Here is a 17,251-nt window from a genome sequence, read left to right as displayed (position 1 = left end):
CTTTCCTATAGGCATCTGACCTTGCCCCGTCACAGATGTTGCTTTTTTCAGTGACTAAAGGGAGCTTCAGACATTCAGCTTCAGCACTAAAAGGGTCAATCAGAAATCTGACTTGAGGTCTTTTCCACTGCAAATCTTGGAATCTTTCCTTAACTTTCCAAAACTGTCCTTAAGATCTTTAATTACGCTTGCGTATCTAGTTGTGCTCTGTTTTAGGGGTTTTGCTGCGCCTTCTTTCGATCGCTTGAAGTTGTGGTATTGAGGGAAGGTGTGTCAGCTCTCCTTCAAACATTTGTCTGTGAAACAACTGCAGTTTGTTCATGAGCACAAATACACTTTGCACTAGATCAGACAGCAACTGCAATTTTCCTTATAAGTCCGTGTTTAGTTTATTCAAATGCAGCAGCATTTTGGCAAGAAATGCCAAATCTAGAACTCGCCAGGATCTGTAAACTCATGGTGTATTCTGTGCTGCTACTCCATAAACAATTTTACTGATTCCAGGAGCTTGAAAAAAAATGGGAAATAAATTTTTTACCTCTCAAGACCCATTGAATTCTGCAGTGAAATGGCAAATTGGCAGGGGAGTCGTCTTCATCCAGTTCTTCCATTAGATTTTGAAATTGGCTGTGAGTGAGTGCATTTGAGCGAATGAAATTGACAATGTGCAAGAGACATTTCATGATGTGATCAAACTTGAAATTTTTAGATATCAGTTGCTCCTGGTGAAAAATACAGTGAAATGTCCAAAATTCAGGGAAGCTCTCGTCAGATTTACAAAGCCCTACTAATCCTTTCACAGATCCCCACATGGATGGAGCCCTGTCCATTGCAATGGCAGTGAGCTTCTGTAAAGGAAAGTTTGTTTTCTGCAACTACAAACATTAATGCCTCCTTTAGGTCTTGTCTAAAGTTCTGTCCTTTAGTGACGTGATATCGAGGAGTTCTTCCCTTCCCAATATAGTCGTCAGACACAGCGTGGACAAATACTGATAACTGAGGTGTATCCTGTACATTGCATGACTGATCCAAAGCGGTGCTCAAATACTCACACTGCTGAAGTCTTGAGTGCAGTTGTGATTTGATGTCACAGATTTGGCGTTCTGTTGTGTGGTGTGAAAGCTGCAGGCCAGAAACTTTCTTCTGTAGATTCTTGTTCTCTGGTGACAGGATTGAAATCACATCAGTGAGGCACGTTATTAAAAACTCACCTTCAGAGTAGGGCTTTTTCGCATGGAGTGTGTTGGGCCATATAATAGGAGGCTAACATTACATCCTGCGATCGGTTGGCAAATCTGATGAAGAACTGGGCTTCTACATAGTTTTCAGTTTTAGAGTGTGGTGTTCAGAACCTTGGGGGATTTCTTAATCCGTATGTGCATGGCTCGAAGTGAAATGGTGCTGCAAGTTTGAAAGTTTGAATTGAGAGCTAAATATCTGGCAAAGAAGACACATGGCTTTACCATTCTGTTCAACGAAAAAGTACTTACTTATTCTCCCAGTCCTGTGGAAGCCTGGATTTTCATTTGTGTATTTTCTTTTCCATTTTCACTTTCCTTCCATTCTTAGATGGTGTAAGAAAAATTTTGATTAAAAATTTCCATAGCAGCGCACACAATGTTTACACTCCCATTTCCAAGTCCAAACTGAGTAATGTGCTCACCGCGAGCAGTCGTTTAATGTCACACAGGTGTGATATGACATAACGACTATGGAAGCTATTCACCCTGTGCTTGTGCAAAGAGTCAAGGAGACAGGCGCCCACTTTCCAAAGTGCGAGGGGGAGCGGTGCTCGACCCCCAGCTCTGCCCTGGCCCTGCCCCCACTCCACTCCTTCCCCAGCCCCACCTTCCCTCTTCCTGCCCCTCCCCCACCCACACCCCCCCATTCTGTCTTCTACCCTGAGTGCCGCATCCTTACTCCTCCCCTCTCTCCCCCACAGTCTCCTGCATGCCACAAAACAACTGATCACGGCAGGTGGGAGGCATGGGGAAGGGGAGGAGAAAGTGCTGATCGACGCGGCCTCTGGAGGGCAGGAGACATTGTGGGAGAGAGGAGGGGGCTGTTAGGGCTGCTGGTGGGCACTGAGCATGGAGACGATGGGGGAGAGGGAGGAGTGAAGATGCAGTGCACTCAGGGGAAGGGGTGGTAAGGGGAAGGATTGGAGTGGAGGCAGGGCCTGGGGCAGAGCTGGGGGTTGAGCACTCCCCAGCACATTGGAAAATTGGTGTCTATAGCTGTAGCCCCGGGGTCAGCGCCTGTGCCAGGAGACGCATGTTAACTTCTGAAGAGCTGCATGCAGCTCTGGAGCCACTGGTTGGCCACGCGTGTCCCAGGAGCACAGGGAAGACAGAGGTCTGCTTAAGAGAGGGATTCTGCCTGTGTAGGGGGATTGACCATGTGTAAGCAGGACTTGCAGGAGAGAGGACAGGCAGACTCTGCCCACCCTGACACAGAATCTCTGGGTATGTCTACATCTACAATTTTGCAGCGCTGGTTGTTACAGCTGTATTAGTACAGCTGTATAGGGCCAGTGCTGCAGAGTGGCCACACTTACAGCAACCAGCACTGCAAGTGGTGTTAGATGTGGCCACGCTGCAGCGCTGTTGCACACCGCGGGGAAGGAGACCTGCTTGGAGGGGGGGTCAGGGAACACCAGAGCACACCGCGGGGAAGGAGACCTGCTTGGAGGGCAGTGGAGTTTGCTTGATTACCGGAGAGGCTTCCTCAGGTATGCTGGGATACCTGCTTATGCCACGGAGGTCAACAAAAACGCTGGTGAGTGTCTACACCTGATGACCAGCGCTGGTGATCCAGCGCTGGATCCTCTACACCCGAGGCACGACCGGGTGTACGGCCAGCGCTGCAAACAGGGAGTTGCAGCGCTTGTAATGCCCTGCAGGTGTGTACACATCCTAAGTTGCAGCGCTGTAACCCCCTCACCAGCGCTGCAACTTTGTAGTGTAGACAAGGCCTCAGAAAGAGTGAGCTGAGACTGGGTGTGTGTGTTTGAGGACTTATAATGTTTTCAAAGATCGATGACACTCAAGTGCTTTAACGAAGTCACTTTGCTTAGCCTTAACTCCTTGCTCTTTTCCTGCTATGTCATCCCTGAAATCCCTGTCCTTCCCTAAACTAGAAGCCCAGCATCCTGACAGCCAAGGTGGAGCTATGAGAGAGCATGTAAGTAACTGAGGTGCTTGGAGGTTTCACACATTGATTTCAATGCCTAAAGCTGCTCAACAGTGGCTCCCTACATCCCAAATAAAGGTGTCAAACCACAGGTCTGACCCTGAGTGTGTGTCCTCCCAGAGAGAGTCCCAGAGCTAGGAGGAATGACCAAAAAAAGCTACCCAGACCAAGTTGGCCTTGGAAGCATGTGGCATCCAGAAATTGGGTCTATGCATGACAGACTGGTTATGGGGCACTGGGCAAGGTTATCTCTTTGAGCATTCCCTGGCTTTTTCTGTAGGAATAAAAGATGCTTTCACTGAAGCCCCTTTCCTCCTTGCCCCCATGTGGTAGCACATGTCACTACTGATGCTTCATTGAGCCTTTTCTAAAGTGTTAATACTGATACATTGGTGGATGAAAAATATTTAAAATAACGACTTGCCATATTTGTAGCCTTACAGAAGAACGTCTTAAAATTGTTACAGGGCCTGCCCACCGATCTTCAAAATCATACACCAGTGGACAAATCCAAAGAAGAAAAAATTGCTGATTTAATATTTGGCTGGATGGGAGGAATGTGGGACAGTTTTGTAATATAGCAAAGATAGAGGTGGTTGAAAAGATGTATGTCCGTGTAAACAAGTGATTTGAATCATACATCGAGAGATAAGAGAAAAATTCAGTACTTCTGCTGTGGAGATTTCATGATTGGCTTATAAGACTTCTTCTTCTGTGAAACTGGCAGTACCCCAAAGAAGATGTTTCTGTTTCTAATAACTGTGCTTGGATGTGCTGCTTTAATGTATCTCTACCTCCCTTGTTTATTATTAGCACTCATAACAGAAAGGTTAGAGTGACATACTGATCTAACTGCAAACTGATTCAGGAAGCAAGTCAGGAATGTATTCCATATGTTTGATGCTTTACCCATAGTAAATGCTAACCATTCAGGCATGGTTACCTTGGAGATCTTGGTTATGAAAAACAGAACTTTAGATTTTAGGTAAATAGAAGCGGATACAATGATGGAATTGATTTTTAAGGGAAGAACACCTTCTGACCCTTGCCACCTAAGAGAGCTTCTTCGATATTTTATATTAGTTACTTGATATGCAAATCAAACTGTATTTGAAAGAAAGCCTGGCCATACAATTGAATGCCCTCACCAATCCTATCCATTTTGTCTAATTGCTATGTAGCACTCATCACCGTGGTGTCTTGGTGCTCGGGTAAAGGCATAATATAATAATAAAAAAAAATAATAAAGGCAACATATATTTCATCTTTCAAAAGGGTTATGAGCAATTTTTCTATACTACTGCAGTTGCAAGGCTTTATATGTAATTTTAAGATATTGGTGTTCAGCTTTCTGTGCATAAAATGGACACCTGTTTATGAAAATCGGAGGTTGTTTTCCTGTTAGTAATTGCATATATAAGAAATCCATTGTATTTGATGCTTACAATCGGTAAGAAAAAGAGGATGCATCAGATAAAATGTAGAGTATTACATATCAAGATGTAAAATCCCAGTGTACTTTTTTATTATAACACAAAGCTTTTGTTTGAGTGCTGGAAATGTCCGTGTGTGTGTGTGTGTGTGTGTGCGCGCGCCTTGTGCACTGCTGTGGGAGAATTTTCCGTACCAGTAGGGGCAGCCATACCTGTGACCTTATGTCCCTTGTGCTCCAAGCTGAGGGTGTAAATGGCAGTGCTGCCCTGTCCGTCCTTCAGTTCCTTCTTATAGGCATGGATGCTTGATTCCTCTTGTGAAAGTGCCTTCATGGTTAGTTGTCTATCTGGTTCTAGTTAACAGCACTTGTTTTGGGGTCCCTTTGGATCCTCTTTCATTTTTTTCCCCCTTTCTTCTCCCCCTTTCCCCTTCCCCAATAGTTTGTGGGATCCAGGCTGTGCCGTCTACTTGGGAAGCTTATAACAAGGCCTTCCAACTTCAAGCCCTGCTCCAGGTGTATCACACTGATGTCCATAAGTGATCCTCACACTTGCTGTTTTGTTAGCAGAAAATGAAAGACTTTTGTCAAGATAGAGCAAAGGCTACACTGTAAAGAGAAGGATGCAAAGGGATTTTTGGTAGAAAGGTTTATTAATCTAAAGGTTTATAGCTCTGCATAACTCACCATCAGGCCCTTTGAGCCATTATAACTTGGATGCTGTGTTCAGGTTCATCAGTAAACTGCCTGAAGACTTCAGAGCCGAGTTCCAATTCCTCCTGTTGAAGGGTTGACGAGTTGTAAAGTTTGCTCTGCAGACTTCCCTGGATCCTGTAGACTCAACTGCCTAGAATAACAGTGATGGCAGTACCCATGAACTGCTTGTGGCACCAATTGGGGATTCTTGTGGAAGTACAAGTAATACTGAAGATCTCCCCTTCGAAGACTGTGCTTTAGTGTCCTGAAAACTGATGAACATTACATATGTTAAAAGATTCCAAGGCAGTGTTGAAATTCCTGTATACACCAGCCACCAAAAGAGCAAAATTTTGACCTCAGTTTCAAATGATTCAGTGGTATTCTGTGCCTAGACAGGTAGACCAGTGTAGGCAAAAACAGAGGCAACGAAGGAGGAGTGGTTATTGAAAACCATTTTAATCACGTATAGGGTCCTTCTAATCTGAAGAGATCAGTCACATAGCCTGGTTAATGTGACTTAGTATCTTAACCAATAATCACACAGCTGCCAATCATTTAGTAACTAAAATCTAAAGGTTTATTAATAAAAGAGGAGAGTTAAAATGGTTAATAGATCATAAACATGCAATAATTACAATGTTCTTATCAGGTTTGTAGCAATGATGTTATAGACTGCTGACTTGTAAGTTCTCTCTGCTAACTTCAAAAGAATGGAACATCCTCAGTTCATAGTTCAGTATGGTCCTTTTAAGTCATAAATCCACAGTCCAGAGAATCAGGGCAGGAAAGAGACAAAATGGAGTAATTCCAGGGGTCTTTTAGACCCTCTGCCATTTGTCTGGAAATTTTCCATTTCAAACAAAGCTCACAACGTAGTTTGTGGAAAGTTTACTGGCACAAGATGGAGTCCAGGGTCACATGAGCATATCATGTATCTTTACATGTCTTGATGACTCACAAGGGGGTAGCCATTGGAGGCTGAGGAATCTCCAGTAAGAGACATCTGGGTGAAGTTAGTCTCTTCTATGGCCCATTGTGAGAGTTAAGGGTCTTTAATGGGTCATCAAGCTTGAGTAGGCCATTCACTAGACTGGGTGTAAACTACCTTGGGTGTTACCCCAGGAACACACACATTTGAAATACAGGTCTGTAGCCAATATTCATAACTTCAGATACAGTACTATATGGATTTAAACAGGATAATCTTATTTAACAATTCATAACTTTCCGTTGACACCTTGCATGATATACTTTGCACAAAATTTGTTGCAATTGTCTAACTGTGGCAATATCAATGGTATACATAGTCATGTTTCAGTCATACAGCATCACACTTAATAAAGACAGAATAACATTTAGGCACATTTCTGGCTCCTTTTTGATGGAATTGATGTAGAGCACAGAGTGTGGCTGTCATAAACAGATAGCTAAGAGTTAATGTCTCTTTCACCTGGAAAGGAGTAACCTGAAACACCTGACCAGAGGACCAATCAGGAAACAAGACTTTTTCAAATCTGGGTGGAGGGAAGTTTTGGGGTGTGAGTTCTTTGTCCTTTGTCTTGTGTCTGTGCCCTCTCGGCGATAAGAGTGATTTTTCTATCTCCTGGCTTTCTAATCTTCTGTTTCCAAGTTGTAAGTACAAAGATAGTAAGACAATAGGTTTATATTGGTTTTTTTTGTATTTACATGTGTGTAGTTTCTGGAGTGTATTCTTTTTGGATAAGGCTGTTTGTTCACTTTTTTTCTTAAGCAATTGACCCTGTATATTTTCACCGTTATACAGAGACTATTTTTAATGTCTTTTTCTTTCTTTTTTATATAAAGCTTTCTTTTTGAGACCTGTTGGAGTTTTTCTTTAGTGGGGACTCCAGGGAATTGAGTCTGCAGCTCACCAGGGAATTGGTGGGAGGAAAAAGTCAGGGGGAAAATCTCTTTGTGTTAGATTTACTAAGCCTGACTTTGCATACTCTCTGGGTAAGGTGGAAGAGAGATTAGCTCTCTCGGTACTTGTGTTTCCAGGACTGGAAGCAGGGAATCTCCTACGGTCGTCCAGGGAGGGGAGCCTGGGAGGAGGTAACCAGGAAACAAGGGGAGAGGGTTATTTCCCTTTGTTGTAGGACTCAAGGAATCTGAGTCTGGGGGTCCCCCAGGGAAGATTTTGGGGAGACCACAGTGAGCTAGGCACTGTATAATTCCTGGCTGGTGGCAGCTTTACCAGGTCCAAGCTGGTAACTAAGCTTGGAGGTTTTCATGCTAACACCCATATTTTGGATGCTGAGGTCCAGATCTGGGAAGAAATGTTATGACAGTGGCGTTTGGTGTTTTTAAATTATTCTGTAGCTGAAGAATCATAAAGGGAAAAACAAACACAATTGCATTGATCACTGGATGCAGAATAGAGTTTTCACCATTAAATTTCAAATATTAAGCTATGTAATAAATATAGTTTAACAGGAACATCCAAACAGGTTACACTGATGGAATTTCTAAAATGATCGATGGCAGTTTCTGAACTCAGAAATTGTTGCATCCAACATGGACAAATTCTGTATTAGATTTCATCTTGATAAAGAGGACTTGACCAGGGAACTAAAAATCTGTGGTTGCTTAGGTGCAAGTTATCATTACTTACATTTGTTGAGCACAAACAGAATAAAGTGTAAATCAGTAGTATGTATACAAGGTGTCTTAAAAAGACCAATTTCAGAAAGTGGATATCACTTGCGCCAGATTAGCTGGAAGAGAGAATTCGAACAAAGAAATGTGAATAATTCGGAATGATTAAAGTTTTTTTAATAACTGCCCAAAAACCCACAGTTCTAAAATTGACAGATGACTCTACTGGTGGGGAAAAAAAAAAAAACTGTCTTAGAGGGGAAGTGAAAGCATATCTCTCTCTCTCTCTCTCTCTTTAACAAATGGAATAAAGTGATGTTGATAAAAACTAATACAAGTTAGAAGCTAGAAATTGTAGAAATTTGATAAAGCAAAAAGGCCAAAGAAGAAAACAATGGCCAGCAGAGTTAAGGACACTAAGTTTAAATGTGAAAACAGAAAGGAATCCGAAGAATGACACTGGTTCATTATTCATTTGAAATGGTAGAATTGTTAATAATATAGAAGAGGCAGAAGTGATCAATAGAGATGCCCGTTCTGTATTTGGGGAAAGAAGCCGGATGTAGTCATGTCATATGATATACTTTTCTTTCTAGTATTAATCGAGGACGATATAGAACAGCAGCTACTAACATTAGATATTTTTAAAACATTAGGTCTAGACAACTTGTATCTGAGAGTTTAAAAACAGCTGGCCAAGAAACTCTGAAGTGGTGACTAGAAGAAAGGTATTATAGTGCCAGTATTTAAAAAGAGTAAATGGGATGACCTGGGTATCCGTAGGCTGGTCAGCTTGACATTAAAAACTATATCAAAATTCATGCACAGTCCTGTCCAAATCCTTCCCCCCCCCCCATGTCACGTATGAAAAGACTGATATCAGTTACTGTTTGCTAGCCATCATTTCTATTAAAGTTTAGCTTTCTGTATAAAACAACTTTTCTAGAAAGTTGAGAAACAGAATGCATTTCTTAATAGGCCAGTTAAAGTTGGTTTTAATTTCTAAATCAAATTAAAAAAATTTTTTTTGACCATCTAAACAACTGGCTTTCCCATGGTGTTCTCCATCTTTGAAACTCTGATTCTTGATTTGGGTTAAAATCTGGATTGTTTATAATAGTCGATTCATTAATGAAGTAAAATAACTTGTTCTATCTCAAGCCCATCTGGTCTCTTCTGGCCTTGAAGAATATGAGCGTTTGCCAAAGGATGTGTGTAAGCTTCTGGAAGATGTGATTTTTTTTAATTATTATTATTAATCCAGAGTAACCTTTCACTATTTACAATACCAATTTTTTTCTTTCAATAAAGACCTAGTGTCTGGATGAAGTAGAGCACCCACAATTCACTGTTGCTTTGAGAAGGCAGGCTTGATAGTACTGTATAATATTTGGAACAGCTGTGTCCACTCTGTTTGTTAGATCTGTATATAAAGGAGATTTTGAGACTCATTTAAAGTCTGATCCCTTCTTGATCGTTAAGTATCAACACAGAGAATTGGGCTTGATGACTTTTTATATTTCTCTGATTCTGTCCCCTAGCACTTCTTATGAGAATAGAGATGTTAACTTTCACACACTCCTGCTTAAATTCCAACTTGGGTTATTATATTCTAACTAAAATGTTTCTGCAGCTGTAGTTAAATATGGTTGTGGTCAGTTCAGTCCTAAACAGTCTAATGTTGCTGACAACTGAAACATGGAAGTGGCTTCATCTCAATAGTGGATGCAGTATTCCTGTGTTTGTACTATGTCTATTTCAGTTTGTAAAGTGATCCAAGATGAAAATAATCTCTTAAAATAAAATATTTAGCATGTTGGTGGTGACAGATGTAAGAGCTAGCTATAAAATAGAATTAGCTTGTTCTGTACCATGCAGTTAAATTTGAAATGTGGGTGTATTTTGTCTGATTTAGCAGTGGTTATTAACTGAGAAGCTGGTGGACAGGTTTCTTAATCTAGAATTAGGTGTAATAAAACAACTATGCATGAAGTGATTTTATTCATATCTAATTCTTCCAACATCTCATTCTTTTTGCTTTATAGGACACTGCCCTTCGAAAGCCCAGAGAAGTATTCAGGCTACCTTCAGACTTGACAGCTTGTGATAATCGCCTTTGTGCATCAATACACTTTTCATCTTCTACCTGGGTTACCATTTCAGATGGAACAGGAAGTTTATATCTTATTAAAACGGGCAAACGTGGAGATGCTGCATCTGAAAAGTGGGAAGTAAGTTTGCTAAAATATTAGTTTAAGTGTCATTCTCATATTATTCCTGTTTTAGGAGTCAGTCTTGCAAAGGGTTGCACACTTTTCAGAGTAGTTCATACATTTATAAGCCCAGAAGGGACCATTGTCATCTAGTCTGACTACCTGCATAATGCAGGCCACAGAAGTTCCCTGAGTTAGTTCCTGTTCGAACTAGAGCATGTATTTTAGAAAAACATCCAATTTTGATTTAAAAATTGCCAGTAATAGAGAATCCACTGCAACCTTCAGTAAGTTGTTTCAATAGTAAATTAGTCATTGTTAAAAATTTGGGCGTTACTTCCATTCTGAATTTGCCTCGCTTCAATATTTAGCCTTTGGATTGTGTTAAATTTTTTATCTGTGCAATTAAAGAGTCCACTATCAATTTTTTTTGTTCCCCATGTAGGTATTTATAAATTATGAACTGTGATAAAGTTCTATCTTAACCTTCTTTCAAGGACGGCATATGGACACCCATTTGGGCAGGTTAGACCCTGAACAGATCTATAGTTGGTTGGCATCCTGTGTCCAGTTGATAAAGTCCTTGCATTCCCCGATGCTACGCAGATGATCCAGCTCCTCCTGCAGTTTTTTTACCTGTTTCCTGAGGACTCCACCAACAGACATTTGTCACACTGGCTGGATCCAGTTGTGCCTGCAAAAGGGGCAGAATTCTTTTTCACTCATCGTGCCCTCCCCCAATCACTAGTAGTACAGGCAACAATGTCCTAATACCACCCATGCAGACAAGGGAACTAAATTCCTTGAACTGGGGAAGAAGGTGTTCGCATCCACCAGCTTCCAGTTCAGAATCTTTAACTACCAGCTTATGTAAGCAAAATATGATTTTATGAACTATTTGAAGTTCAAAAATGGGTCCTGTCCTGCTGGGGGAATTAAATTCCCAGCCCTTGTTGAGGAAGGTAGACTTGCGGATAAAACCTCACTGCGCTCTGATGTATAGTGACTGCAGCGGTAATGCATCGAGAGTCACTGCTTCACTCTTTGGTTTCCCAGGAAGGTTCAGAACACCACTGAGGATTTGCACTTCAGTGAAACCAATCTCTTTAACAAGAAAACAGGCTAACTTTTGCACTCATTAAGATTCCAGAACATCTCTCCACACCTTGGGCATTTATACTCCTGCCCCAAAGAGGAAGCATCATGAACAGATTTATAAGCCAAGGCCTCTTCCATATCCTTTCTACCACCAACAATCATGTGAACTGCCACGTAAGCACCAAACGCTGCAGAGACCAAGGTGTGCAGCTGTGACGTTCCCCTCTGGTGTTATCTGGATTGGTGATCTGCTGAGTCACTCCAATCCTCAACTCTGGGAGCCAGCCTTACCCTGCTCTGCTGTGAGAACCCCCCACTCCTGGGCTGTTCACGCACAGCCTCTGTCATGTAAGATGCTCCTTGGATTCTGCAACCAAATGACACTAGCCAATATCTCTGTTCCTAGACACAACCCTAGGAACCTCCGTCTTGCAGTGTCTGGTTATGCCCGCTGGATGCTACAGACTTATGAGTTTGTCAGTTTAACAAAGAAATTGCTATGTACCAGGCTTGTTATCCCAAGGGGAGTCTCTGACACGCTTCAAACCAAATGCACTGCTTCAGGTAGAATTAACTACAAAGATAGATTTTGTAAGTGATTATAAGTCAAAGCATAGCCAGTCAGATTTAGTCAAATGAAATAAAAATAAAACTCATTCTGAGCTGATCTTAACACCTTCCATCCCATTACAAACTTAGATGCTTCTCACCACAGGCTGGCTGGTTGCCCTCTAGCCAGGCTCCCATTTGATCAGCGCTTCAGTCATCTGTAGATGGTGGTGGAAGAGAGGAAGAGCATAGCAAACATCTCTCCCTTTTATCATGTTGTTTCTTTCCTCTTGGTTTGTTCCTCCCTTCTTCACAGCCAGGTGAGCATTACCTCATCGCAGTCCCCAGCTGACCAAAGGAAGAGGAGTGACTCACTCTAGAGTCCAACAGATCCTTTGTTGTTGCCTAGGCCAGTGTTATTTGTTCCTGTGAGGCTGGGATGGGTTTATCCTATACACGCCCTGATGAGGTGTGAACTGTTCCTCTGCTCTTAGAGTTTTTGCCTGGGCTTGCTTTAAGCCATGAGGAACATTTTCAGCCTCATAACTATATACATGAAATTGTAACCATTTACTATAACATTACCATAACAATGCTCAGTACGTCATGAGCCTTCTGAAGACGCCCAACATGGCAAACTTTGCATTAGATGCAAAATGCAAGATGCAGAATGCATCACTCAATCATATTGTAAGGATGAATATGAGGGTGTAGGATGTTCCCGTGAGGTACAGAATATCACAGCAGCCCCATCCTTCTTGACAATAGCTACCCAACCTCATCTGCTGGCTAAAAGTTACTTTTGACAGGATGCTTGAGTTGCACACCATTGCAAGGATGCGATCCCCACCTGTTTCCAAAGTCAGCTTTGTTGGCCAACTGGTGTATTTTGCCTGCAACTGGAGAGCTACAACAACGGACAAGTAGGTACTGGATATCTTCCACTTTGGCTATGCTATGAAGTTTTTCTCCACCTCCTCCAAAACCCTATTCCTGACCTCCCCTTCAGAGACCACTCTCACATGGAAATCCTCTAACCGGAAGTGGAATCTCTTCTCAAGTGAGGAACTGTAGAGTGAGTGCCACCTCAGCAACAAGGGAAAGGATTCTATTCCAACTATTTCATATTTCCCAAGAAAAAGGAAGGATGGAGGCCCATGCTTTACCTATACCAGATATAGATATATAAAAATAAATATTTTTATTTGCCAATGAAAATTTTGCATGGTTACATTGGCATCAGTAATTTCCTCCTTGGAAAAAGGTTTGCAGCTCTCAACACAGAAGAGGCTTACTTTACGTTCACTCATCCCAAAGAAGGTTTCTGGTAGGACAGGAACTTTTACCAGTTCAGGATACTTTCATTTGATCTCCCCATATTTGGACGACTGGTTTTTAACAGGCGGATCCTGTCTAGAGGTTTAGTCAGCAACCTTGTCCTTCTCTGCCTTCTAGCATTCTTGGGTATCTACATGAACATGGACAAGTCTACTGTGAATGCTCTGCAGATCATAGACTTTAAAGGGGCATTGGAGTTGATTTTCTACCTCCCATATCCAATGTTATGATGATAACAGATGCATCCCTCATACGCTGGGGAACCCATATGGGTGGTCACATAACGCAAGGCATGTAGACACCTTGAGAAGCCAGGATTCATATCAATCTCCTGGAATGAACAGTGGTTAGAAGGGCCTACAGTACACTCTTGCCACGTGTAAAATCACGACATGTCCAGATAATTACAGACTTTATGGCTATCTTCAGTATAACCAAGCAGGGATAAAATCCCTTCTGCTGCGCATAGAGGCTGTCAGCTGGAACTAGAGTATCTGGAACCACATCACAGTCTCTGCAACATTCCTTTCCAGGTGGTTAGCATGCGCTGGCAGCCAGCAAGCATTTCACCACTGATCAATTATTTGCGCAGGCACAGAATTCATGTCATCCTCAGATTTTTGTTTCCCCACAGAAAAATGACTTATGAGGGGAAGGAAAGGGAAGCCACAAAAGTGGTCACTCACTCCTCCCTGGCAGCCTAGAGCAGCTGACAGAGATGTAAATCAGCACTGGGGGAAGGGTAGAGGGTCTGGGCGTGTGTGAGGAGATGTCAGTCACTGCCGGAGGGGGTGGAGCTGAATGGGCAAGCAGACGAGAGAGACTCTGTCCCTCTGGCTCGCTGTTGTGGCACACTTGGCATGGGGACGGTCCAGGCTTTGAGATGTTTGGAGATAGGCGTGAGACATGCTCTGTCTCCTGAGGCAGAGCATAATGTCGCAGCCTGCCTGCTTAGTTGTTGCCGTTGTTGTTAATGGTTTGTTCCCATTCTTAGTGAATTCCCCCAGGAGCGTACAACACGTGTAAAAGTTTTAATTTTCCTTTTCATAGCCAGAATGGTGTAAAGGACCCTTATTGTAAATGATAGTGTGGCCTTATAAATGTGTTTTGGTGTTTTAGTGATTATAACTGTTCTAAATTTATGGACTGCAAAATTTTCCTATCAAAATGTGCTCCATTAACTACTTTACTACTGACCTTTCTAGAGATGGTCAATAACCAATATAAACTGTGAATTTCATCCCTCAGCCCTCACTTGCTTTTCAGTTGCCTATGAAGTAATACTGAGCACGTTGTTGCACATATATTTGACTAATAACTAGAAATAAAGGATCAAACCTAGCTCATTACTATTAGACAGAGGGGGTTTGGGGATTTCTTTCAATGCTCCCCACTCCTATTCTCAGTCCATTGTATTGTAGTTTAAATGACCAAAATAATTGAAACTGGTGTGATTTTACTGGGTTATTTTTACAAATAAAATATGCAGAATTTTGAAGAATTTTAATTTTTTAAAAATTTTTGGTGCAGAATTCCCCCAGGAGTAGATCATGAGTAGGAGTTAGACAATTCAGTGCTGAACAACAACTTCACTCAGTGGGGAAGACTATCTTGGGACCTGTTTGTCTCCCAGAGGAACAAGAAGTTCAGCATATATTATTCCAGAACAGCACTAGGTCAGGACTCTAGCTTGCTGTTCTGAGCCAGCTTGAAGGAAGTCAATCCATGAGCGTTCAGTCCTTCCTGGACCTGCCAACTCAGGCGAATGGTGGGATCAGACATTCCAGTCTGGAGTCTCTTCACCTCATGGCTTAGTATTTGGATCCATGTCAGATCTAGAGCATTCATGTTTAGAAGCTGTATAAACTACACTTAATCACAGCAGGAAAGATTCTACCAGAAAATGTTATCTAGCCAAATGAGGTATTTCTCTACCTGGGCACGATAGAATCAGTTATAAGGGTCAGCAGGTATTCCTGCTATTTTAAACTACCTCCCCACTCTCATGATGTCAGGTCTTTCTATTTGCTACTAGGTGGATCCACAGAGAGCTATCAGTGTATGCCATCTTCCAACACATTGTTTTTACTCACCCATTATCTACCAAATGCCCATCAGTAGTCATGCCAACACCACAGTGAGACCTCAGTCTTATACTTTCAAAACTTACAGGCTACCTTTCAAACCTTTGGCCGTGTACTTGATGTCTTACTCGTCTATGAAAATCATGTTCCTGTCACAATTATGTCGGCCCTCGTAGAGTAGGGGGCCCTCGTGGCTGACATCATATGCTATATTTTATAAAGAGTGGGTATCCTTTTGCCTCCACCTGAAATTTATCCTGAAAGTAATTTCTGAGTTCAACATAAACCAATTGATTCACTTACTGGGATTCTTTCCAAAGTTTCCTGCTTCCCGTGAGAAAAGGAGATTTCATTTTCTCAACATCAGAAGATATTGGTATTCTACCTGCAAAGAGCAAAACTGTTTAGGCTATCATGTAGATTGTTGCTCTAGTTGAGTGAGCATGGGAATAAGTGATATCTGTTCAAAGTCTCTCAAAAGGTATTTCTGTTTGCCTCCTTTGCTATCATTTGAAGCAGTTTCCTCCTCTGGGCAGGTTGAGGGTCCATTCCACAACAGCACAAGTGAACTCAGTAACATCTCTTTTTGAAAAATGCTGGTGCTGGATGTTTGTAAGATGGAAACCTGGAGTTCCATGCGTGCTTTCACAATACATTATGCTTTGATTCAAGTCTTTTGTGCTGACACAGCCTTTGGATCTTCAGTGTTACGTCTATAACTCCTGCATCCTTGTGTCTCCCTCATATTTGAGTACTGCTTACTAGTCACCCACATGCGGAATACACATGGGGATCAGCACTTGAAGAAGGAATGGAGGTTATTTACTTGTGTGGTCCCTATTTGTATTCCATTACCCATTCTCCTTGCCCTCTGCTTTGGATCATGACTTGATTCCTGGGAGAGAAGATTCCTGGGACAGGCAATCAGTCCGCACGTCCTCTTATATCCTGGGTGCAAGGCACAAGGAGAGCCAGGATTCAGGCACAGAGGTTGCAAGATTTTTCCCATCTCAAGTGCATGGTGTGCACACGTACCCGCACATGGAATACAAATAGGCACCATACATCTCGGAAAACCTCCAGTTTAACCTCAATTTATCTGGGTCTTGCATGACACTTTGACAGTGGAATAAAGGATCCTGCAGAATATTCTTAGGAATGTGTTAATAGTCTGGGGTCTCTCTCAAGAGGGCTTGTCCTCGTTTGTTGTACTCTTTTGAAACATGCCTCCCAATACTGTTCCATAATTAGTTGCTTCCTGAAATGTGAGATCTGATTTTTGTTCACAGCTTATTCCCTCTGACTCTGAATTTATATAGATAGTTAAGTTTTAAAACGCACAGTAGATGGGATTTGTAAACATTGTTTTGTAGCATAGAAACTGAGCTATTTTGCCTTCCATTTCATGGTAAAAGTTGTAACAGCACTTTGGCTATCTGAAATATCGATTAAGATTTCAGGCTCTTTTCAAGTGCAATTGAAGCAGCTATGTTGTATATCTAATCAGAGGGTCTTGTTGCTTTTTGTTGTCCTAAACAGTAGCATGCTACCCTCCTCAATCCTTTTTGAAGCTTGACACTTATTAAAAAATGAGGTGCAGGGGATCTTTGACCCATCTCTACCCAGATGTATCTTTGCTTAGGCAACCAGGAAGATAACTATATACTGGCATAGCAACAGTAGTTTAGTAGTATTAGCATGTAAAGGGAGTGATGGCTGTATGACAAAATGTAAAAACAAGTGGCACGAGACCATGTAGTAGTAGGTATTATAACCTTACTAAATCAATACCCTTCTACACCTTTGCAACTGAAACAAAGGGTTGGTGTCCTTAGAAGTAAATTACCTCTATTGAGCTGTATGCTAGTTTTCTTTAGCACCTTTTTTTTCAGGTCAAACCCACTAGTAATGAGCTCGGTTTCCTGAGAAGTAGTGCTGCATAATCACTTGATGGCTGATGTTAACTTCTGAATTACAGAATGTATCTACATGGTACATTGCTTACTGTTTATATCTAGGACAGCCACATG

The 17,251-nt window shown here is 41.9% G+C and overlaps 1 protein-coding gene across 1 annotated transcript in view; it reads left to right on the top strand.

Moving 5' to 3' along the window:
• The window catches only part of NUDCD1 (NudC domain containing 1), a 159,704-nt gene that overhangs the window by 54,594 nt on the left and 87,859 nt on the right, over nt 1–17,251 (top strand). The window contains exon 3 of the mRNA XM_050940947.1: nt 9,985–10,170. Within this exon, the coding sequence (XP_050796904.1) occupies nt 9,985–10,170 (186 nt within the window). The remainder of the gene's footprint in view (nt 1–9,984; nt 10,171–17,251) is intronic.

The sequence above is a fragment of the Gopherus flavomarginatus genome, chromosome 2, assembly GCF_025201925.1.
Source record: "Gopherus flavomarginatus isolate rGopFla2 chromosome 2, rGopFla2.mat.asm, whole genome shotgun sequence".
Classification (NCBI taxonomy): domain Eukaryota; kingdom Metazoa; phylum Chordata; order Testudines; family Testudinidae; genus Gopherus; species Gopherus flavomarginatus.
The sequence above is the reverse complement of the archived record's forward strand: the minus strand, read 5'-3'. Positions and strand labels throughout refer to the sequence as shown.